We start from the raw sequence: 25335 nt of genomic DNA on the forward strand, positions 1-25335 counted from the left end.
TTTGTTGACAGCTGATAGAGCTCATTGGGTCATAAGTCACTCTGTGTGTTTGTGTCCTGAAATTAATTCAAACAAGACTGGCGCAGCTGTGGTAACACTCGGCTGAGCCGTTCAAGGACACCCACTGACTGTCTGCTTTCATCCACAAATCTCAATCTGGGCAAGCCTTATTTGAGGTCACTCTTGCTAGTTTTGTTCTTAGGCCTGGATGGAGTATTGGTATCTTTTAATATAGTGAATCATTTCAATGTATCCAACATTCGTTTTAGTGTTCTGTGTGTGTAATTAAAGGAACATCTAAAAAAAAAAAAAATATGGCCATTAAATCACACTTGTGTTGTTTCAAACATATATGTTTTTCATGGAACATTTGAAATTTGAAACCGGATCGCAGAGACAGTGAACTCAAGAAGCAAATCAGTGAACAAATCGTTCAGGCTGAATGATTTGTGCATGAATCAAAGCTGAAGTGATCCAGGTTCAGGAGTTCTCAGGTTAATTATGAAGGAATGAAGGAATTAATTAATTGATTTTAAAAATATGGATAAATGGGAAAAAAATACTTAAATATATGCATTTAAAAAATATGCATTTTGCTCAAATTAAGATATGAATTCAAGACTTAAAGGGGTCATATGATGTTGCTAAAAAGAACATTATTTTGTGTATTTGGTGTAATGAAATGTGTTTATGCGGTTTAAGGTTCAAAAATCACATTATTTTCCACATACTGTACATTATTGTTTCTCCTCTATTCCCCGCCTTTCTGAAACGCGTCCTGAAAAGCGAGGTGTGCTCTGATTGGCCAGCTATCCAGTCACACAACTTGTTTGGACTATTATTGTGTCTTTTATGAAAAAGACCTAGATGAAGATTCTTCCAAGTAAAATAATACAGATTTAAAATGACTTAAGTGGTAGGTAAATGATAAACTAAATGACGACAAAGTCCCATTAAGAGTACAATTGGATTCAAAATAGATGGTGGCTATCGAAGAACTATTAATCTTTATTGATATATTTACATTGTGTCCATTATAAATAATTATATTGTAACTACTGACATCAATGTGAATCTAAATACATCCGGCATTGTTTGAATCCTAACAAAGAATGGCAGCTTAAAACGTTATGTTCATTTCGGGAGTCCTGCATGTGGTGGAAGAGCCTTGTCTAGTAAATATTTTGATTGGTTTGACAACGGAAAATCGCTTTGGGTTGTTTGTCACAGCAGACATGTGACTTGTGTAAAATATGATACACAATAGAACGGTCCTCCACAAAAGGAAAAAAGGAAATATATGGGAGGATTATAGTGTAGCTGTATACCAAATAAGCCCGTGACGTCTTTGCATTGCAGCTCTTAAATTCACCGGCCACATAGCTGGAAATTGATAGTGCATTTTTAACGTTGCGGCTGCTGTGAACCAAGCCGAAAAAAGCTCCTGCAATGAAGTACGCCAAGGTTTTACGGCAAAACCCGACACTCCTCCAGTTTCAAGTTAAACCAAGATGTTCATACTTTATCAATTTTCCTAACCGCAGAGCGGTGACTCTAAGCTCTCCACAAGCCCAAAAGAGAGGGCTAAATAAGGATCGGGGGTCTGGAGAGTAATATTCAATGCTCCGAATGTTCCCAAACATCTGGGGAATGTTAAACGTGACACTTCGTAAACAGGTTGCGGTTGTTTTCAGGATTTTACCCAAAGTGAGGTGACAGAAAAAGTGCAGCTTGGATTTGTGCAGTCTGTCTATTTCATCAAAAGCTCAAGTTAATGATTCTTGACAGTCTAAATATAAAGAAACATTAAAGCTGTGGCCAAAAGTGCTAAGAAACTATAATCCGGAGCCATAGAGCAGGTGTTCGCTTTCTGACCTCAGAGGTCAATATGTCTTGCTGCCACACATGTGTTCCATTAAAACCTCTCAAGTGAGCTGCTATACAAGGAAAGGCAGCTCAACCTGAACCACAAGAATACCTCAGGACCTTCCCCTAAACAAGGCAAAAAATAAATAAAAAATCAATCAGATGAGCTTCCTGAAAAATACATCTAGCAGACATTCTCCGTACGCCAGATAAACACTTCCAGACGCTGGACTACAGCCATTTTCCCACATGCTAAAGTGTTTTGACAGCCATCTCAGAAGCTCTGTTGTTTTATTTTTGTCTATTTTCAGAGAATGAGCAACATTAACGTGGATTTCAGCAGAATTTGTTCATCAAAGCTTGCTGCTTACAGGAAGATAAGTGCCACGTTAAGACAAATAAATCGACACGTCAGATGAATGAGTACCGATAAAAGAGGAGAAAATATATTTCTACCAAATGATCAAAACGAAAAATGAGTAACAGTTAATCTGAAATGGAAATCAGGTCAACATTTACTCACCCTCATATCCTTCTGAGCATGTTCCACTTTTTGCCATAAAACAGACATTTTTACTCGTCTTAAAATCATTCTTAAGTCAGATTTTTTTTTTCCATGAATCATCTGATTCCGGTTCAGTTTCATTACTACTTTTATTATAGACTCTCAAGAACAAGACAAGTTGTTAATATATTCAGTGAACATCTGCATAAAATTCTTCTCACCCAATGCTATCATATGTCATATTTTATGATGATCTTTGCCCTTTTGAGGCTTGAAAGCTGTAGTTCCTATTTGGTGTAACTTCTTCACGATTTTGTCTATCATGTTCTTTGGAAGAAAGTAAGTCAAAAAGCTTTGTAATGAAATAAATGAGTAAATGATAGCTGAACTTTCAGTTTTGGTCATGGTTTTCAGGGAAATTTAGGTTTTTTTAACCATTTAAAAAAAAGGAAAAATAAGCGGACAAATTAGGCTACTTATCTGTTTCTTAGTCACTTCCTTTATTTAGTTTTCCCCCCAACTCAGGACATGTGTGAATGTTTTGAGCATACTTACACAAAACACAATGACAACCTGTACATATGTGTTTAGTGTGTGAAAAATGGCCCGAACACTGTTATAATGACATGTCAAATCTTTGCACCTAAAATCAATAGTATTTCACAACTATTTTCCATGTCATGAACATAGAGTGTATCCTGTAATTCACACTCCTCTGTGATATAAACACACTCACTACACTCTGCAATTTGGTTTTTCGTGCCAAGTTCTCACAGCTGTAGGATGTTGCAATTATCAGAACATGTGTTTTGTTCTTGCTCTGTAGCAGGTAAAAAAGAAACTTAGTCACTTATTGCAGTCTAGCAAACTCTGTAATTTCACTCAGTGTCTAAGAATGGCACTTCTTCTTATAAAAAAGTAATGTGTTGGTACCATAGTAAAATGATGGTATCAGAAGGTAATGAATACCATATTTATGTAAAATGGTGTTTATATGACACTTCCAGGTACTGGAACACCAGGTGAAGAATACCATGTTGCTATTATTTTATTATTTTTATATTACATATTATATATAATCAAAGCCAAACCATCAACATAAGCTTTCTAGTTCTGTATCAATTACTTTGAACTAAAATGGTTATAAACTGATGCACTGAGGTCTGTGCTGCATTTGAGAGCAAATTTACATTTGAACCAACAGGGGTCTCTCTTCAGCTAAAAACACTGCCTAAGCTATTGCAACCTATGCAAATGAAAAAAACGTCTTAAAATGTTTAAAAGAACATTTTTCTACCATTAAGTATAATGCCAGAAGTCATTCCATGGCTTCTTGCAATCAAACTTAATTACCATATATTAAAAACATGCCAGCAGTATATTTGAAAAAGCCAACAAAGCACTATTCACTGAAAGGGAAAATAACTCAATTACTTTATTACATTAAATACATTCTTCAGTCTATCCTTGAACAGGCACTGAAATAATTCTCAGTCATTGGAGATTTATTAATCTCTGTCCGACTTTGTCAGCACCAGGGTTATATTTAGAAATGCAGAGAAAGTCACGATCCACAGGTCTGTTAATATGTCACGTCATCCATGGTCACAGCATTCAGACTCTGGCACACATTAGTGAAGACTGTCAATGATTCACTCCCGTGTGACACAGATAACCCTTAACAGCTGTGCAGGTACATATTAACGACCCGGGTTAAAAAACAGCATACAATATAAAAATAATAAAAAAACATATATAAATAAATATAAAATAATAATAATATTAATGCAACATTTAATAAATAATTCATAAACTATAACTATTTATTTATATTTATATCTATATTTACATTGTAATCTCACAAAGAGTTACATAGACTGCTGGGAACTTCTTAAGCATGTAATGATAATGATTAAGACCGGCTTCATTCACTTTCAGGATGAATGGGTTTACCATCGCAGCTGTTGATGGTTTGCCACTGGAAACATTTATCCATCCTCAGTACACACATTTTTGCTATACCTCGTCTACTGTTCATGAACGTCTCCAAATCTGAGGAACTCTAACACATCTGAGGAACTCTCAGGGAGACTAAATTGTGAGGAAAAACCCACCAGACTCTATCCATGCTGGACCAGAGCCACTTCTAAGAATAAATAGTGAAGTGAGCCTATTTACTGTAAGCTTTTTAATGAGTTCTTTGATAATCATTTGTCCTCTTGACTAATGAGCACTCAGAACTCACGGGATAATACTAACTCATGATGTTCCAGATCAAATGTTTGTGTAAAATTCTCTTGTGCAACGGTCAGGCCACTGTCACTGCTGAAATAAACTAGACTTCACCTCCCTTCAAAGAATAATTCATCAGAAAGGGTTTGGGCTTGATGGGGTAAAGTTGAAATTGCTCAAGAGCTCCTCAGAAAAGACCATTTCAAGGAATCCCATATCAGCCACTTAAGCATGCCAGCATCTGCCCATCCTGAGTGGCACTACGCTTTCAACGAATGGCATATCTATCCAGTGAAGGAGCGAGAGAAACGGTAAAGTGCTTTTCTTACTTTTGGCTTGAGTGGCTCGGGCCTCTCCACTTAAACTTCCAAAAACACACAACGGGAACATGGAAGTCCACCGTTGGGCGTCTCTAACCTTCCCATCATGCAGCTCTAGTGGAAAGCAATCTCCATAGTCCCCATCCCAAATGACCTGCTCACCTTAACAGCTAAGACTGTAAAGGCAGTTACCCACAGATCAACGCAATACAACTTCAATAGAATTGAAAATCACATCCAGGTCCCCATACTGTTAGATGTCTAACTCAAAACATCTGTAAATGTTTATATGATAGATAGATAGATAGATAGATAGATAGACCTATAAAGCTACCAGGGTAGCTAATCAGAGGAGATGTGTTCAGGATCAAAAAAACTGTAGCCGTCAGTTTTCGTAGCCATACTGTAGCCCAGGGCTGCACGATTAATCGAATGCGATTGTCATGCGCATTTTGATAGTAATGCCGGTTCTGTAATCAGCAGGAAATCATCATCACGTGCTTTCAGATGGAACAGAATTTACTACACATAGCCGTAGTTCACTGACAAGTTACGCAAAAAAAATCGCAGACGATTTTATTGCACGATTATGAAATTGAAAAAATCATTCGCGATAATGACAGCTGTTTGCATAGCTTCTCAGTGAACTACGGCTCTGTGAAGATAATGCTGCTCCATCTGAAAGCATGTGAAAATACCACATTTAATAACATATTTTTACTCCAAACTCACTTCATAACGTCAGTCGAGTGTTTGAAATAAATCCTTCTGTGAGATGATGTGGCTTCTTACACAGAATAAGGCACGCAACATATGTCATAGTATTTAAGCAGTGATAAAGGCATTGCATTATAAATATACTTCATTTTAATGAAAATTATAATAAGAACTCAGATAAACCGTATATTGCCGTAGTCGTGTGTTTATTAGTCACGTTGAATCAATGAAAGCAGCTGAATCTTCTGTTTATTCAGCTGCAGCAATAGGCATTTTCTGGGTTTCTTCTGCGAGGCGTATTTGGAGTTTCAGCGCGAGAGCGCCCTCTGGCCTTTGGATGGAGATTTACTGCAGATCACAGAACCGTGCTTCACTGAAAGATACGCATAACAATCGCAGCTTCTGTCGAATCGCGATCTCGATTCCATTTCGATTTATCGTGCAGCCCTACTGTAGCCATATTAAAAAGTGTCACCCGCTCTAGAGCCTTACAACCCCTGGCACAAATATCTAATAGCTGAGCACTGTGTTGACAAACCATTACTCTCAGAGAGGATGGGAGGTGACAGGCATACAACAGTGAGCTAATGATCTTTACAGGGAGGCCGGTGTTATTGAGTTGTTAAGAGCTGTGTGGGAGAGCTCGGGTACGATACTGCCCTTTGTCCTGAGTCCTGACCCCTGCACTCGATATTCTAAATAAAAAAAACTAATTAGGCTTGGTTACAGTACACTTCTGTTGAGTTTGAGATATCTTGAATGACACAGTGTTGCTTGATACCTTTCTCACATCCATTTGATGGCTTCAGATCATATATTTATATGTTATATGAACACCAGGTGGTCAATTTTAATAATGCCAACTTGATCAAAATGACTCCGTTACGTTCTTAGTCTCTCTCAATGTAATCAGATGGATTTTTATGACCGTTAGCAGTCCTTGGCATTCTCATTAGCTTTTGGCAATGCAAAAAAATTCCCAAATTTTATTGTCTGGCATCCTATCAATCGAATTATATACATATAAACCTATTTTGGAAATATCTGCTACCTCAACCTGGGAAAAGCTATTGAAAACTATCGTTAAACATTTTTCAAGAGATATGAATAGCTCATTGATTTTATGCTTCGGCAAATGTGTGTACTAGTGTTTGTCTCCGTGTATGAATAGATGTTTATGTGCTAGGATGGGAATTTTTGAATATCGTGTGTAGCCATAGCAGATGTGCAGAGTGTCTGGCGTCCAGATGGGCATCTATTAAGAGGAAAGAACCCAAAGCACACCACAGGAATCAAAGCAGCTCCATTACTATAAACATCACTAAAGTATCTACAGATTCATTTCAGAGCTACCTCAAACACCGAAAGAAAAACAACTCTTTATGGAGACAATGACTGACTCTAATAGAGTCTCAAACATAAGAAACTATGTAAAAGGTTGCTAATGGTGTCATCCATGTTAGATTGCTATATCTGAGTGAAAGAAACTAGAGCTCAACTTTGTTTCTATGGTTGCCACAACAAAACTATATTATATAAAGTTTGGGATCAGTACGATTTGTAATATTTTTAAACGAAGTTTCTTCTGCTCATCAAGGCTGCATTTATTTGATCAAAAATACAGAAAAAAACAGTAATATTGTGAAATATTATTACAATTTTAAAAAAAATGGTTTTAATATACTTTCAACTTTACTATTTTAATATACTTATATTTCTCTTGATTCTCTTGCCACATGATCCTTCAAAAATCGTTCTAATATGCTGCTTTATTATCAATGTTGGACACAGTTGGGCTGCTTAATATTTTTTGGAACCTGTGATACTTTTTTCAGGATTCTTTGATGAATAAAAAGTTAAAAAGAACATAATTTATTCGAATATAAGTCTTCAATATAAGTCTTTACTTTTACTATTTAACACATTATTTCTGAATAAAAGTATTAAAAAAAAAAAAAAAAAAAGAAAGAAAAAAATTTACTGACCCCAAACAGTAGACTAGAGTATATTGTTACAAAAGATTTCTATTTTTAATAAATCCTATTCTTTTAAACATTCTATTTATCAAAGAACCCTGAAATGTATCCACAAAAATACTGAGCAGCACATATGCTTTTAACAATGATAAGATAAGAAATATTTAAACATCAAATCAGCATATTAGAATGTTTTCTGAAGGATCATGTGACATTGAAGACTGGAGTAATGATGCTGAAAATTCAGCTTTGACATCTCAGGAATAAATTACATTTTGAAATACACTGAAATAGAAAACAGTTATAATAAATTTTTATATTTCACAATATTATTTTTACTGTATTTTAAACCAAATAAATGGAGCAAATGACTTTCAGAAGCATTAAAAAAAATCTAACTGGCCCAAAACTTTAGACTTTTGAATGATAGTGTGTATATATTTCCACATAAATAAATAAACACTTACACTCTGGGTAATTGTCTCAGTTGGGCCAGCCCCTCTGTCTATGTCAACAAGACTGAGTCGGTGGAATTCAAGAACGTGTGACGAGCCTTTTGCCTCCAACCCCCCTTAGGGTTTATGTTGAACTCACACTAGGCCAACATACAGGAAAACATCCTTTAAAAAATGCCCTTACTATCTAGGAAAAGCCTTTACTATGTAAACAAACAACACGTCAGTTTTATTGGTTGTACGTGACTGACATAAACAAGAACATGCTATACTGTATAGGTTTATTGTCTATAAAACTAGTAAATTTACTTCTTGTTTGGAATGGATTTGTCTTAAAACTTATCCACAAGCATGCAGGCCTCACAAAAGCAGACACAGCAGGCCCATCATGTTTTGAAGCCACCATATTGTCACAAATAGGGAAGGTATTAAATAACAGCAGGTGTCTGTCTGTCTTGTGTTCCACCTGAACTAGATACTGATGACAAACCAGACACCACAAAGTCAAGAAGACAAGACTCAACATGCCCTGCTGTACACCTTATCACAGCGCATCAAAGATGTGAACGTGAGACATATACCTGCATTTCTGAGAACATCTCCCTTCAAAGAACAATCAGATCATTCTGCATCAGGTAACATGAGAACTCTTGAGGAAACATTTTAGGAAACCACTTTGAGGTCAGTTAAAGTATGTCCACACGAGTGACATAAATTGGGAAAGACAAATGTCTCCATTGTTTCTTCAGGAAAGAAATTACATTAAAAGGAGACTTTTGTTGACATATTCTGTGAATTAAAACATGTCTCCTCTATAGTTTCAAAGATATCAAAATTTTTTTTGAAATTGTGCTCAGATTAGCCAAAAAGTCATCTGCCACGAAAAGCAATATGAACTCAATTAATTCTTATTAAATTCTTTCAAAACCAAATTATCTCAGCTCTGGAATCACAAATGAGATCTCTTTAACATCTCAACTGTTCCTCCTAGAAAGCAATGTGATTAAATGGAGAGTGAATTGAATTTTCCTAAAATATTCTGCTCCACAAACTTCTTTCCTACAAAAAAGACCACGCAATTTCACATTTCCTCTAGAGTTTCAAAAGAAATCTCAGAAACTTACAAACTGTGCTCAGATTAGCCAAAATACCAAAGTCTGCGATCAAAAGTCTGAGATTTTCAGTATGAACTCAACATTTCTTACTAAAAACTTCAAAGACCAAATAAATGAGCCATGGAATCAATATCTCTAAATTTAGAAAAGAGACCTCTTTAACATCTAGGTAGCAACAAGATTAAGAGGAAACAGAATTTTGCTGAGATATTCTGCATTTCATATTTGTTTCTTTTGTAATCTCACATCTCTTCTAGAGTTTCAAAAGGGATCTCAAAAAGAATTTCAAACTGTGTTCAGATTAGGCAATATATCAAATACTACAATCAAATGTCTTAGATTTCAATATGAACTCAAATATTTCTCATCCAATTATTCCAAAACCAAATTATCTGAGCTATTAACTCTTACTGTGTGTTAATAATTTTCTCATTAATTTTCCCCATGTGTCTATTTTTATCTCTCCTAAGGAATTTTATGAGAGACACCTCAGCTGATGATACTTAAATAAAACATAACTCAAAACATAAAGCCTCATACAGTTTTTCTCTTAGATGAAATGTACAATTACAGGTAAAAAGAAAGAAAAAAAGGTGTTATGTTTATGAATATGTTAAGTGAGGGCAGCCCTTCAAGAGACTGAATGGTCTGTGAGGGTCTTAATCCCTGTGCAGACCCCCTCAGGTAAACTCTCACTGATGAACACAAAGCAAAGGGGAGGAGTTAAAATGTCAAATGCCATTTACCTGAACGATCGACCGTTGTCTTCCACTGAAAACAACACCCGGAGGTGTGACGGCGACAAATAGAGATTCCTAACTATGTACATGTTCTTTTCTGCCTCAATATAATACAACATAAATAATGTGCTATGAAGAACTATTTAAACCACATAGAGTTATGAGTCAAACGAAAGTTCAAGGTCAAGCTAGTCATTGTTACGTGCAACTAGGTTCATTAGTTTCTGAATCAGTCACAGAAATCCCTTGCGTGTAAAATATGAGACCTGACACTATCTGATCCATAGTATGAGATTGTTTCCAACTGCTTAATTGAAACAAATTGTGACATAAACCAAAGAAAGGGCTAGTAAATTAAGGTGTATAATATAAAAGGACTGGGATTGTCTTTATGCTTCCAAAACTGATTAAAGTTATCAGACACTACCCAAATACACACTATTGAAACACACACACAAACACACCGACTCTAACTCATAAAATCTTATGTAGCCTAACTAATGCCATGTTGTTCCACAGTGTCGTACCTGCCGCTATCCTGTTAAGCAGCTGCTGGCGGGCAATGATCCTGCCCAGCCTGTACCCGGAGCGCCGTCTGAGGTGGTCCATCCTCAGGTAGATATCCTGCGTCTCTGGGGTCATATTTCCCAGGCATTCGCTGCTCTCGGTGCGCGGCAGCTCCCTGTACATGATCACACAACGTAAAACGTCCGGCACCCCCCTCCCCAAAAACAAATACCTGAAACAGTCACGTAATCTGTCCACCAACAGCCCAACATGTGTGAGATGTGAGTCCATAGAGTTCCAGTTCCAGAGGAGTACCAGCTGTCAGCCCTGCCCCCTTTTTGAGTCACATGACTAGAGGTGAGCCAATGAGAAACCAGGATGAAGAGGGCAGGCCTCGTGGCTGAGCTGAATTCAAGGTTGCGAGCGCTGCTCGGTTCAGGAGGGAAATATAAATACCAGAGGAATGCCTGTGAACTGAGCGAGTGGAGAAAGCTGGAGAGCAGGGGGCCGTGGGAGGGGAAAAAGAAAAACAGCGTGGCTAAGAGAAACACCCAGACCAAAAAGAACAAGCCTGCTGCTGTGAAGCCCCACTCAAGTGCCAAGTTTGCAAAGGAGGAGTTTGTTAGTTGGGAAAAGAGAAATGAAGAGTGGCAGGAAAAGAGAAAAGTTTGGTCTTATAGACTATTAACTTAATTCAAATGCTTTTAGACAAAAAAAATATGTAGTCACACAATCCATTAAGACAATACAAACAGAAAACAGACCTAGAAGTGACTGTGTATGTAAGAAAAAAAGAATAACAAAAGGTGTCTTGTTGGTAAACTCAATCCCCAACCCCCTATTTGCTCTGAGCACAGTGGGGCTTCACCTTGTTAAACAGCCATTCATGCTAAAATGGCCATTTCACACATTAAAATAGGTTGTACAGGAAACGTCTGAACTGTAGGTGAAACACAAGAATCTTTATTTATGCTGAAATAATGTGCATTTATCACTTGACCTTAATTTCCTGACAGGTGTCAATAAACTAAACTAAACTAAACTATACACTCTAAAAAATGCTGGGTTAAATACAACCCAGTGCTGGGTAAAATAGGTTGGGTTACTACCCAGAAGGTTGGGTTAAACATTTAACCCAACCGCTGGGTCAAAACAGCCCAATTGCTGGGTTTGTCCCTATTTTACCCAGCGCTGGGTTGTATTTAACCCAGCATTTTTTAGAGTGTACTATGTGTCATTATGTCTCTGCTTTAATTATCTCTTAGCTCCACTTACATTACTAAAAATATAAAAAAATAAAATAAAAAAGATTAATTTAAATAATAATAATAATACTTTAATATATTATACTATTATATGACAATTACTTATTATTTTAATTGTAGTACTAGTAGAAAAATGTAATTATTCATTTCAGTAATATCACAAAAGAAAAAAAGAAAAATCAGTTGTAAAAGTCAATCATGGGCTACTGGTCGAATGCTGTCTGCAACTGATACTTCATAAATGCTGATACTTCAGTGAAACACAAATGAGTTCTACATGAGCAAAAGAAACTTTGCACAATACCAATTTCCTATGTAGTTGCTTTACAAGTACCAATGAAGTAGATAACATTCTAAATCGCACACTTGCCATCTGTTAAGTATGTCACGTGAACATGAATGTACTTGGATAACTAAAATATGTTTGGTAAATGTAATTTACCAATTAATGTAATTAATGTAACTGTAAAAACATATACACATATATATATATATATATATATATATAGAGAGAGAGAGAGAGAGAGAGAGAGAGAGACACACCACAGTTTAGTTATGCTAAAGCACATTAAATTAGAATTTGTGCAAATGAAAAAAAAGAAAGAAAATAAAAATTATTTTACAAGGAAAAAAAAGGAAATGAATGGAAGGTTTGCAAGAGCGTCTGTTCCATTGCTGCATGGAACAACCCAAGTGAAAATAGACCCCACATCTTTGCAAAGAGTTCCACCCTCTGTTTACTAAACTCCATCACTCTTAAGGCACTGGTGAACGAGCACACATTTCCTGTTAGCATGTGTTATAAGCCTCTCACTTGTGTGAGCGAGCACATAAACACATGAACCGGGTACGAATGGGCACGACACCAAGTTAAACACATTCTGTGCCCCCTCCCTAACTGGCACATACTAAACATATTAGAAACCACACAAAGACCGCAATTCAACCAGCGCCTGCAATCTTGCTGCTATTTATACACAAACTACCCCATCCCTCACTCCAACGCCCCTCACCACAGGAAAGTTTTCATGTTTTCGACTCTGTAACAGTTTTTAAGATGTCCTGTGCAGTTTGTGTCGCTACATTAAAAATGATCTCATTTGTTGACCCAAAGCTTGAGCTTATAAACAAGGTACAGTGCATGCTCTAGCAATCCCATAATGCACAAAAGTGCTCTGTTAAATACAGGTGTAACTTGAGTGACTGACAGACCCTAATGAATGCTGTGATTTGTTTTCCACACAGACCGCTTAAAGAGTTGATTAATGTTATGCTGAATGGGATTTTAAATATGATATATGTGTGTGTTTGTTTGTGTGTGTGTGTGTGTGTGTGTGCATATACTGTGTATATAGGGGTTTTCAAGCATCAAAACAAAAGTTTCTGAGAAGAAATTATGACTATCTTGCATTTTTACCATTATTTACATTAGACACCCATTAAAATGTCATTCAGTGAAACAATAGATCACAAACCCAAAAAAAAATACAATCCTGACATATTTACAACAAGAATTATTAGATGACATTAAAAGACTCATTTGTCAACATTCTCAACAATATGTTTTTAATCATTTAATATATAATAAAATTTAGTATAATCACTTTTTCTTTTATATATTTTAATAAGCACAGGTCTTAATAACTGTTGTTATATTTGTACATAAATATATCTGTTACACTGATGATGGAACATTATTTCACCCATATTTTGACATTTTACTTTCACAAAAGTTATTTGAAACATTAAATTAGATACTTCATTCAATCTAATAGGCTTTCATATATTTAAAAAATCAGTTTTGTGCATTTGAATTGATGCAGACACCAAAACGGGACATCTTTGATATATATAAATACAGCATAAAAATGAACAAAATAAAATATTGTTCAACAGCATTAATAAAAAATAATAAATGGACTTCATAACAATAAATTTACTCAACACGAGTGAAAAACAGGCTGACATACAATGATATTCCATGGAAGAGTATAAATGATTAACGACTAATTGCTGTTTAATAATCCTTCAGTCAACAAAAGCCTACTCCAGTTCTGGCACAGGTTTGGTTATTTGAAGGAAATGAGTGGTAATAAGTGTACTATGCACTTTACTGACCCAATTTTACAGCACAATGAGTCAGACTGACAAAGAAAAACAGCTATTATCTCATACCATATCATAATTTCAGTCACTTTAATTGGGCTATATAGACATATGATGGTATCTCCAATGGCTGTACATGGAAATGGCTCACAAGTGCTCTCTGATGAAGCACTCTGGAATAAAATGAAATAAAACTTTCGACAAACCATTCAACAAAGCTACCGCTAGTAGAAAATAGTTAAGGCAAGTCAAATCAATTATCAGATGCTTATTTCAACATAGCAAGAACAATGACAGGTTTTTGTGAACACTACGCCCCCGCGCCTCATTTGAGTGATACAAAATCTTGCCTTTATTAACTATTGACGGAGATTGCTTTGTAGATTAGCCACTTCTAACACATTTTTAGCTTTATGTAGGAGAAGTGGTGTTATTGAAAACAGATCAAACATCTTTGTCATGCAGAACTAAGTGCTTTTCCAGATTTAGCTCAATATTCAGAGCCAAACCTGCCATTGCCAAGTCTCTCATCATCTCTATACTGGAGCCAAAGATGAATGTCTGACAGCTCTCAAAATAAATGTATGCAAAAGTGGAGGAGAGAACAGACCCTGCTCACCACTCGCCAAAGAATGCATATTCCACATGCTCTTGTCTATCTCTCTTTCTTCCTCTCTCTCTCATTTGAAGGGACACCTGGGAAATGGTTGCCACAATGGCTTGGGCTTATTAGGCCTACTATCAATTCTAATATTAATACAATTTTGAAAAATAATATTAACGTAACAATTAGAATAATAACTTGAATGCAAACCTATTTTCAGATGTTGAGTTTTAAGTATTAAAGATTTCTAATGGTATACTGGCAATCAGAATGCTCTTACCTTGCATTATCTTAAAAGATATAAAATAACAACAACAAAAAAAAGTTAATAAAAAAGAGATCAATTAAATATAAAAGAATAAAAAAATTAATTCAATACAAGGGTAATAAGAAAAGGATAAATGAATGAATTAATAAGTAAATGAAAAAGAAAGAAAGGAAATAAAAATATAAAGATAAATAAATGTAATAAAAATGTAATAAAATAACAAATAAATGAATAATTAATGAATGAATAAGAAGAAAAGAAGAAAAAAAGAAGAAAGAAAGAAAGAAAGAAAGAAAGAAAGAAAGAAAATACACAAAGGGGATAAAAAAGGTCAAATAAAAATAAATAATTTAATAAATAAATAAATGATACACAACTGGGAAGAAAATAATTTAAAAGATTTAAACATAAATGAATTAACAGCTAAGCAAATGAAGTTCAATTAAATAAATAAATAAATGCATAAAACAAGACATCTTGAGAGGCATAGTTGTTGGCTCTGATGGCATCAAAATAAGCCACTGCTCCATATAAAACCTGTCTCAGCACGTTTGAACTCAATGGCAACAGCATAAACCTCAGATCTTTGAAGAGCGCAGTAGAGGCTTTTTGGGATGTTATACAGACAGCACTACTTCACAGTCATCTTGGTACTTCATTTGTGTATTTTTCCACTAGCTGAGGAGGAAGCCACAAGCAACTGCCAAGAAAATGTAACTGTATTTGTACACCTTCATGAATTAATAGCTACATTTTGATGGAAACAAAAATAAACAGTTTTGTGGCTTCCATAATCAGGTCAGATGAGGATTAGCCACAAGAGAGACCAGTCAGAATGACAGCTGATTCCTAATAAAACGTGCTGGCTGAGAAACTCCAGCCTGGGATGCTGACTCCACAACTCAGACGTACAGAGAGCGAAGATATCAACACAGCCAGTGGAAAGAAAAGTTATCGGCATAATATTTACTCTGTGGGTTTCTGGGAAGGGCCGCTGAATGTGGGCAGGAGCCAGATAAAACCAGCAGGTGCTTACGATTCGCTCCAGCAGGGAGAGACGGCAGACAGCAAAATGTTTCTGCTGTCTCTTCTGAATTCTGCTTTGATTGAATCGCTCATTGAAAATGTCAAAGCCGCATCACATTTATGAGTTTTCTCTGCTTTGAGGAATCTGTTCCTTTGTTTGAGCGTAACTTTATAAGGCAACACCGACTGGATTGTGTGCAAAACGAGCTAAATGTTGTTGTAATCCGTCTTTCTTGTGGCCCTTGATCGCTGCTGCCTTCGGTTTAAGAGGCTCTTTTGCAAATGGCTTGTCAGGAGATTTGAATGATGCCTAAGCGTTCTAGCCTATGATCCTGAAACAAAAGTGTTGAAATGCAGACCATAATGCAACCATAATGCAATCCTATACAAATCCCTCATGTGGGCTGCAATGCTTTAGTCTTGGATGGCAGGCTCATGGACAGTCTGCTGATTAATATACAAAAATGGGAAATGCCGGCTGAAATCTAAAATGCAACTTCACATTTATTAAACCCGCTAAAACATTTGAAGAAAGAAACCTGGTTGATACAACCAGCACTTTTCCATCTTCAGCTCTTTTCCAATCTTCCATTCTCGAACCATTTCTATTTTCAATAAATGCTGTTCATTTGCACTTTATATTCATCAAAGAATCCTGCAAAAAATTGTATCATGGTTTCCACAAAAATATTAAGCAGCACAATTGTTTTCAACATTGATAAGAAATGTTTCTTGAGCACCAAATCAGCATATTAGAATGATTTCTGAAGGATCATGAGTAGGGTTGGGTATCGTTTGAATTTTATTAATTCCGATTCCGATTCCGATTCCGCTTATCGATTCCGATTCTTTTCGATTCCCAGTTTCGATTCCAATGTGATTAAATAATGATATCAGACATTTATCCTGTGCCTCTTTTTTGCAAACCATTTATTGGAGCTAAATACCATGAACAAAAATCAACATCGCACACGTCAAAGGTTGAGGAATGAAACAGACGAATCATTTGTAATTTAGGAATAGAATCATGTTGGTGTTTGAACCGTGATCGCAATCTTTAGAGCTGCAGTCCGTAAGTTTTGCCTCTTTGTCGCCATCTCTGTTTGAAAACCTGAAATTGCAGCTGTGTGCGGAATTATCTTCCTTGCGTGGGTTGTGCTCCGGCATGGCTCCAGCGTGTTTTGAGGAGTATGTGTGGCAGTCAGTCACCGCACCGGTGTGGATATTTACTGTACTTCGCAATCACAGATTCTAGACTACATCTTGGAATATATGACCCAAATTAGAATTTTCACCAGATATTGTTATCTGAACAAGTAAGTAACAAGTCTGCCACGTTTGTTCTGACCAACTGAGGAAAAAAGCATTACAATAAATCGTGCTACCAATGGTGATTTAATCTAAAGGTTGGTTAGCTCATATCACATCAAACCGTGAAAATGATTATTATTGTTATACTTTATTCTCAAATTATTAATGTTAACAACATCAGCATTTCGTGACTATGAGTATAGTGTGTATTAGCGTGTAAATTTCAATTTCTGTACTGTCTAATATCTAATTGTCATACCATTCGAATTTCATATTAAGAAATTATTTGAACCCAAACAGCAAACTATGCTCCCTTCGAACTGGTTGTCTTTAAAATACAAATCTTGTGTAATCCCAGGCTATCTGTAATCAGAAGCACATTTAAAACTGGAATATAATTTAATTTCATTCACAGCATGCTCGAATTTCCAGCGAAAACCTACCTGTACCACTCAAATTAGGAAACATTATTATAAGCTAACCGCTGTGAATCGGGCTAAAGTAAGGCGAACTTAGATTAGCAAGCAAGGTCCTGGCAGATCGCTAGGTCCTCACAGATGAAGGGGAAAAAAAAGCGAATAGGAATCGATAGGCGGAATCGAAATTTTAATTTGACAACAAGTATCCGATTCCTGATCTTAAGTATCCGATTCTGGAATCGGAATCGATTTTCGATTCCCAACCCTAATCATGAGTCACTGAAAACTGGAGTAATGATGCTGAAAATTCAGCTTTGCCATCACAGGAATAATTTACATTTTAAAATATATTACAAATTGTAATAATATTTCACAATATTGCTGTTTTCACTGTATTTATTATCAAATAAACGCAGCTTTGCTGAGCATAGAATACCTTTTTCAAAAACATTTAAAAATCTTATTGACCCCAAACTTTTGAATGTTACTGTATAACCAGTCATTTTCAATTTGTCCAAAGCTTTAAACAATAAACTTTGTTTTGAAGGACAAAACTAAAAGGTGGAGCTCTATCTGCCAGAATATCCTTCATGATTGAACTTTTAATAGAGGCTCAAGTCAGACTGAAATATACCCCTCTTGGGAGCCACACTGAACTCTCCACTGTCATGCCTCAAAGAGCTCCTCATTGTTTGGCATGTGTATAAACAGTCAGGCCAGAGCGTGCACATGACTGCCACCTACATAGCACATCACATCTCTGAAATACATATATGGAAATGAACGTGATAAGCATGCCAACAATGCCTCAACATTTCATCACCATCCCCATGGCAGCCCGCCCAATCATGTGCCCAAATAAACAAAGAATCTTGAACAAGACAAATAAACAAGCTGTTAAAGATTTCAATCTAATAACAGCAGAGTTTTAATTACTGTCCAATAAAACAAACAGATGGTCCACCATAAAGCGCTACAAGAGAAAAATAAAGCTCCAATATGAAAAGTGATTACTAGTGTTTTCCAGTAAGGCACCACGTTGCATTGACTGACATCTAGTGGTCAAACATTGTCAAAAGTGGTCATTTTGAATACATCACCAGAGGTTTAGAAGTCTATAAAAGTCAATAGCAGTTTCTAAAAATGTTCAGCACATCTGCCATTAAATTAATACTTAAACAAACGCACAGAAATAAAATGCTGAAAGTAGACTAGTGGAAGACAGATTATGCAGAACTCCCCATTCAATATGCATCTATCTATGTGTGTGTGTATGTATATATATATATATATATATATATATATATATATGTATAGGCTATATACATACATACACATACATCTATGTTGTCACATTCTACTGAAGCACGTTGTTAAATGTGTTCTGTGTTACATAGAATGTGACAACATAGATGTGTGTGTGTGTGTGTGTGTGTGTGTGTGTGTGTGTGTGTGTGTGTGTGCAGTTTGTACAGTATAAAAACCATTACGCCTATGGAATGTCCCCATAACGTGATGAATACACAACATGTGTGTGTGTGTGTGTGTGTGTGTGTGTATAGCCTATATATTAACCACGTTGTTAAATGTGTTTCAAATTATATTAAAAACGTAAAAAGTGCCATATTATTTAGCTAACACAATGGTTTGATGTGTTGGTACCTTTAACATTTTGTTCCATTAATTATTTGTCTTGAAATTGTTTTATCTTTTACATTTTGCTGAAAAGCCTACAATACACTGAAAAGTGTGTGGAGTTTTTGGGAATTAATAAATTTCACAAATAATTGTAGTAGACAGACTTAAATATTAGGCTACTTTCTTGTTAAAAAAAATGTACTCCAATAATCTTGATTATTGATCTGATTTACAACTTCGAAACATTTACATTAGTAAAAAAGTGTGACAAGCCCCAGTCTTTCTTACTGTATTATACCAAACCCCTAACGATAATGCAACAGCAAATATTAAGCAACTTAAAACTTCAACAGCGATGCTCAACAATCTCAAGACCATAAATAAATGCAAACTTTTCGTCCTCACGGTGTGCACGTCATCATATCACTGTCATTCCACGCATACGCTGCAATGCAGAGCGCGTGAACTTCACTTCAGTGTCACTAACCTGCAAGTCGTCTCTCTCTGACGCTTTTCCACAATAAATCCCAAGCTTTGGACGTGGATTCTCTGAGCTGCTCGCTGAACGATCGTCTCAGTGTCAGTGTGAGAGACTTTCGTTTCGCTGTCATCGTCAATCCGCGCTCATAATAATCAATCAGTGGCTCGCGCGCAAACTCCCGTTATTTCTCAAAGATAGCGAGACACCTCGTCCTCTTCTTCACCTGCCCCACAGCCACAGACCGCAACGGGAAACTTTTCCGAAAAATAAATAATAATGGGCTAATAATGTCCTAAATAATCCAGTTTAGGACATGCGTTAGTAAAAGACACGCGCAGCCGCTGTCTGGAGCCGCCGTGTGTTTCAGAGCAGATGTGGGTTTGTTTGAAGTCTCTCCCTCTCTCTCTCTCTCTCTCTCTCATCACTCTCACTACTGGAGGACTTCATTTCAAGCCTTACCAAAAGATCTCAACTCACGCACTCCATATTAATTCCTCATGCTGTTTAATGTTTAAATAAATAAATAAATAATGCATTTGCTGTGTTAAAAAATATACGTAAATATATAATATTAAAAATCCTTAAAAATAATAAGAATATATATATATATATATAGACTTAAACTACTTCAGTCTGTGTGCACTGAATTTATTTAATACACGAGTTTCACAATTTGAGTTGAATTACTGAAATAAATGAACTTTTCCACGACATTCTAATTTATTGAGATGCACCTGTATATGCCTTTCTCAAAGCAAAAGGTACAAAACTTCACTCATACTCTAATCTGGAGAATATAATATAATATAATATATAAAGTAAATGAAAGTGTGGGGGAAAAATGGTATATAGAGAAAAATGGTCATGCTGAGGAAGGATAGACATACCAGCAACACTGACGGCTCATTTAATTATGGGCCTCTATGGTTTCCATTTTGCGCTCAGCATGGCATTATCATCATAACAGAGAGGAGATTGCTTTTTGTGACAGGTTTTCTGTCTGTAATGTCAAAAGTTGAAAAAGTAGGTGACGGCACAAAGCGGGTCTGTCTAATGGAGAAATTAATACTTTCATATAAACGGCTACTGCATATTCAACCTGGATTCAGGATTTGTTATTAAAAGAAAGAGGACATAACATAAAGCAGTGCAGTTTTTGTTGTCTTCAGAGATCAGAGAGAACAGAGTTAAGCAGCCATTCATGTGTCTAGCTAGGGAACAGGTATGAGTGTGGCCTTTATAAAGGTAAGTGTTAATGCGCCTGAGCTTTATTCACTAATGGAGTCATCTGATAGGAAAAACCTCCCAGGAGAACATGAGGGTCATCTGCTGTGCCTCAGCTTTTGTGTCAAAGGTCAAAGGTTAGGGCCAAACATTTCCCCTCTTGCAGGATTTGCAATGGAATGCCTGGCTTGGCGATACGACCGTCTGACCACTTAAAGAAAAGACTAGGAATTGGAGGTTGACTGATATAAAATTTTGGAAAAAGCCAATGTATTGTGTGCGTGTGTCTATATATATATATATATATATATAGTTAGTTTTAAGTTATAGTTATATATATTTATTTTAATCAGTGCATTGATTCTACTATTGGCCGATTAATGATAAAATGGCCTTTTTTTGCACTTTAAAAATAATTGTAATTTAATTATAATTTATTTATAAATAATGTTATACTATATAGTGTTCTAAAAGATTATTAAAATAAATAAATGATTGATATTATAATTATATAATCTGTATATATTAGATATATAATATAATTATGAAATATATAATAAAAAAAAAAATATATATATATATAAAATACTAAATAGAGTTCTAAAATGCATATGCTTAAAATATATACATGCTAAAATTAATTTTTCCACTTTAGATAGCTTCTTTTTTTTTTTTTTTAGATAGACGGAGAGATAGACCTCTATTAAAATACACAAATACAGAAGAGCGCTTTTTAACTAACCTCAATATCTAGCCTCAAGAGGTTTAAAAAGTCTCAAGTAAAAAAAAAATGAAGACCACCTAAATGATGACCTACAGCTTTCTATTCTCAGATTCATTTGTCTAACACACAGACTGCTGGACGTTTAATACTGCAAAGTCAGGTCCTGTCTGTCCACCTCAGCAACTGTCTCACTCCATCACTGCTCCAGCTGGCTGTTCTGAGCCCTTGATCTGCTGTCTGTCAGCAGCTGATCTCTTCGAGAGACCCATCACTTTAAACTTCAGCACAGGCTTTCCATTATAAAACCAGCCCACGGAGCAAAATACCAAACCAGCGGTCAGCACAACCTTGATGACTCTCTGCCTATTCCTCGTTTAAAAATATTTGAGCCTATTTAACGCAAGCCTTTAGTTGCTGTCTGGTCCTGCGCTCAGTAATGGGGTCACGCGGGTCACTTTCCTGATCAAAGCCTTTGACAGGACGCCCCATGCTCATGGCTCTGTGCTATCATTCCTATTGCTGTGATGTTCTCTGCATCATTTGGGAAAAAGATTGTTGATATCAAGGAGATTATTCTGGCTAGACTAGGAGGATACACAGGAAGTAGTGATGTAAAAGAGGAAGTGACTGTTAGAATGTGAATGGGTGTCCACACAAACCCAATGGGGTTGCTTGTTTTAGCAAGACCCCATGAAGCTCTTATCTTCTCTCCAAAAAGACCCTTTAGGCTGCATATTTAAATACAAGGCACTTTGCTGTTCCTCTTTAAGGTGCAAACTAGCTGAGAGTTTATCTGAAAGGTTTGAGCACAATTAATCATCACTAATGCTTGTATTGGTTCCCACACATATAAATAAAAAATGTATTCACTGCAAGCGGTTTGATTTAATCTATGCTATGAATTATACATGTGATCTTCTCTTGCACCTCATGTTTGTTTGGCTACGAACCCAGAGACTTGAGCTCCAGACTGACCACTGAGCTGGAATGAGAAAAGGCCCAGATGTTCAGAAGCTGGGCTCCGACTGGCCCCCTCACTTGGCCGTGAGGTCCCAGGCCAGGCTCCAGGAATCCTCCGGGGGGATCACGCTTCCCAGCCTAATGCATTCAAGGCGTGGAATTCTCCCCCAACCACCCTTTTGCTCCCACATATGGGCCCATCTTATGCATGCACTATAAATTTCCTAAGCAAATATTCCCAAGCCAGGGTTGCAATTTTCCAGGGAAAATCGCAAACGTAATGTATATCTGCTTTTAGATTAGGGGTTTGAGGGGGAGGAAGGGCCTTAAAGCAGTAGTTCACTGACTGCATGTGATTCATTGTGTAAAACATAATTTTTTTTAAATAAATCACTGTTACTAAATACTAAATGTGTGACTGACTGTGGTTATGTTCGGAATAGCATACTGGCATACTATTCTTCCTATTTCTGCAAGTATACAGTATGTGCAATGCATTCAACCATGACATCTAACTAACTGCCACAATAATTTTTGCTAGTAACTTGTGACTGAACAAACAGAAGAATTGAACAGAATGAGCAAACAAACAAGTGAATTAATGAATGAATCAATGAGTAGTAAAAGAATAAACATCTACTACCATGTGACTGAACAGAACGAACAAACAAGTGAACAAAGAGAAACAACTGGATGAACAAAAAACAACTGAATCAATCAATCAATCAATCAATCAATCAATGAACAGTAACAGAATCAACAGCCACTATAAAATTTGATAACCATTTGTGACTGAATGAAAATAATTAATGAACTGAACAAACAACTGAATCAACGAATAGTAACAGAATCAACAGTCACTAATATATTTGCTAGCCACTTGTGCCTGACTGAACAGAATGAATAAACTGAATGAACAAACAAACTACTGAATCACAGCAGAATCAATGAATCAATAAATAGTAACAGTTAAGTCTTTACAATATTTGCTGGCCACTTGTGACTGAAAGAACAAACTTAATGAACTGACGAAAAAAACAAACAAACAAAAAACTGGGTCAATTAATGAACAGGCAGTTAAATGAAGGAAACAATCAAATCAACAGCTACTATAATAGTTATTAACGTGTGACTGAACAAGAATAAATGAACAAAAAACAAAACAAGTGTATCAATGAATGGACCAGTAGTTACAGAATCAACAATATTTGTTAGTAACTTGTTGCTGAACCAACAGATTGATTGAACAAACAACTCAATCAATGAATGAATCAACGAACAGTAATAGAATCAACAGTCTCTATAACATTTGCTAGTCAATTATGACAACTGAATCAACGTATGAAGAAACAACCAAATTAATGAATAGTAACAGAATCAACAGCCACTGTATTTTTAAGCCACTAGTGATCATTTTGTGAACAGAGCATGATCTAGCACTTAGCATAGTAAACTAACACACAAAAGAGTTACACACACACACACACACACACACACGCACACACACCAAACACATACAGACGTCATGAAGAGGCCAGAGGGGGTCTGTGAATGCTATTGTTTCACTGTTTCAAACTGCAGTATGACAAAGCATGTAATGTCAAGTCAGAATCTGTTAGGACTCAACCAACCATGGGAAAACATTTACAGTCACACACACCACCTGGCTTCTATTAGCAGAGAGGGGATTATAACACACAGACACACACACACACACACACACACACACACACTGTGCCCTCTTACCCAATTTGCATGTACGCAGACTGTGATTTGTGCACTGGAACACACTGTTTGTGCAAATTTCCAATGGAAATGACTCAAGCTGCCTACATTGGTAAGTGCTTACAATCTGATTTCAGTCAACATTTGATTTGATTTGAGTCAAATAATTCCAATGACATTTGTACAGCCCAACTCAATACAAAATAAAACAACAAACAAGCAAAGAAACAAGCAAATCAAATGTTCTTATCATATCATCTTATATCTTTGCAGCAGACTAAATACGGTTGAGAAGGTAAAGCAAGGTGGGAAATTAATTGTCGATTAGATTTAAACTTAAGACTAGATTCTAATAAATCCAATTTGGTGTAAATTTGTCAAAACGAAAAAAACTATGCCAGATTTTATGACTAGCAAAACACAATAGGCAGGCAGATATAAATCCTAAAATATTAGCAAGCTGTAAGACTCCAGGCGAAATGCTAAATAACCTGAGGAGCTCAATTGAGAGTAGAAGTCTGTTTATCCTCTCATGTCTGTAGCCTGTTGATTGCCTGGCCAAATTGTTTAATGAGCACCTAACCACAAGAAAGCCCCACTATCCCGCAGGGACACCACGGTCTCGCATTACTGTACAAGCACAAGCCTTAGGAGAGGAAGAGGTGGTTGGATAATGCTGCTTTACAATTTGGCCTTCAGAATATTACATTAAAGAAAGTTGCAACCCAAAATAGTGCCAAAATTGTTTGTAGTACAAAAAGTAACCCAAAATGGCCTTAAAAACAAACACTGCAATGTATTAAAACTAATCCAAAAAGGCCAAAGTGTCTGGAATGAAAAAGTATGAATTTCAGGGATTTCATTGCTAAACTACAGGACAGTGTGGTCACAGTTTGCAAATAATGCTCAAATACTGTACAAATGCAACATGTATATTACAGTTCAAAAGTTTGGAATTCCTATGAAATTCCTATTAAAGACATTTACAATGTTAGAAAATATTTCTATTTCATTAAATGCTGTTATTCAAACTTTGTTCATCAAAGAATCCCGAGAAAAGACACTACAGTATATCATGGTTTCCAACCATCATTAGGCTCAGTATCTGTTTTCAACATTCATAATAATAAAAGTTTTAATAAAAGCATTAA

The 25335-nt window shown here is 36.1% G+C and overlaps 2 protein-coding genes across 2 annotated transcripts in view; both read right to left on the reverse strand.

The window, feature by feature from the left end:
- The window catches only part of LOC107730835 (stAR-related lipid transfer protein 13-like), a 29682-nt gene extending 18955 nt beyond the window's left edge, over positions 1–10727 (reverse strand). The window contains 1 exon segment of the mRNA XM_016541770.1: positions 10454–10727. Coding sequence (XP_016397256.1) covers positions 10454–10616 — 163 coding nt within the window. The 5' untranslated portion in view covers positions 10617–10727.
- Positions 10727–25335, reverse strand: part of LOC107730833 (uncharacterized) — a 54736-nt gene continuing 40127 nt past the window's right edge. The window contains exon 6 of the mRNA XM_016541768.1: positions 10727–10925. Within this exon, the coding sequence (XP_016397254.1) occupies positions 10777–10925 (149 nt within the window). The 3' untranslated portion in view covers positions 10727–10776. The remainder of the gene's footprint in view (positions 10926–25335) is intronic.

Source organism: Sinocyclocheilus rhinocerous, unplaced genomic scaffold (genome assembly GCF_001515625.1).
Source record: "Sinocyclocheilus rhinocerous isolate Xijiao unplaced genomic scaffold, SAMN03320098_v1.1 scaffold938, whole genome shotgun sequence".
NCBI lineage: Eukaryota > Metazoa > Chordata > Actinopteri > Cypriniformes > Cyprinidae > Sinocyclocheilus > Sinocyclocheilus rhinocerous.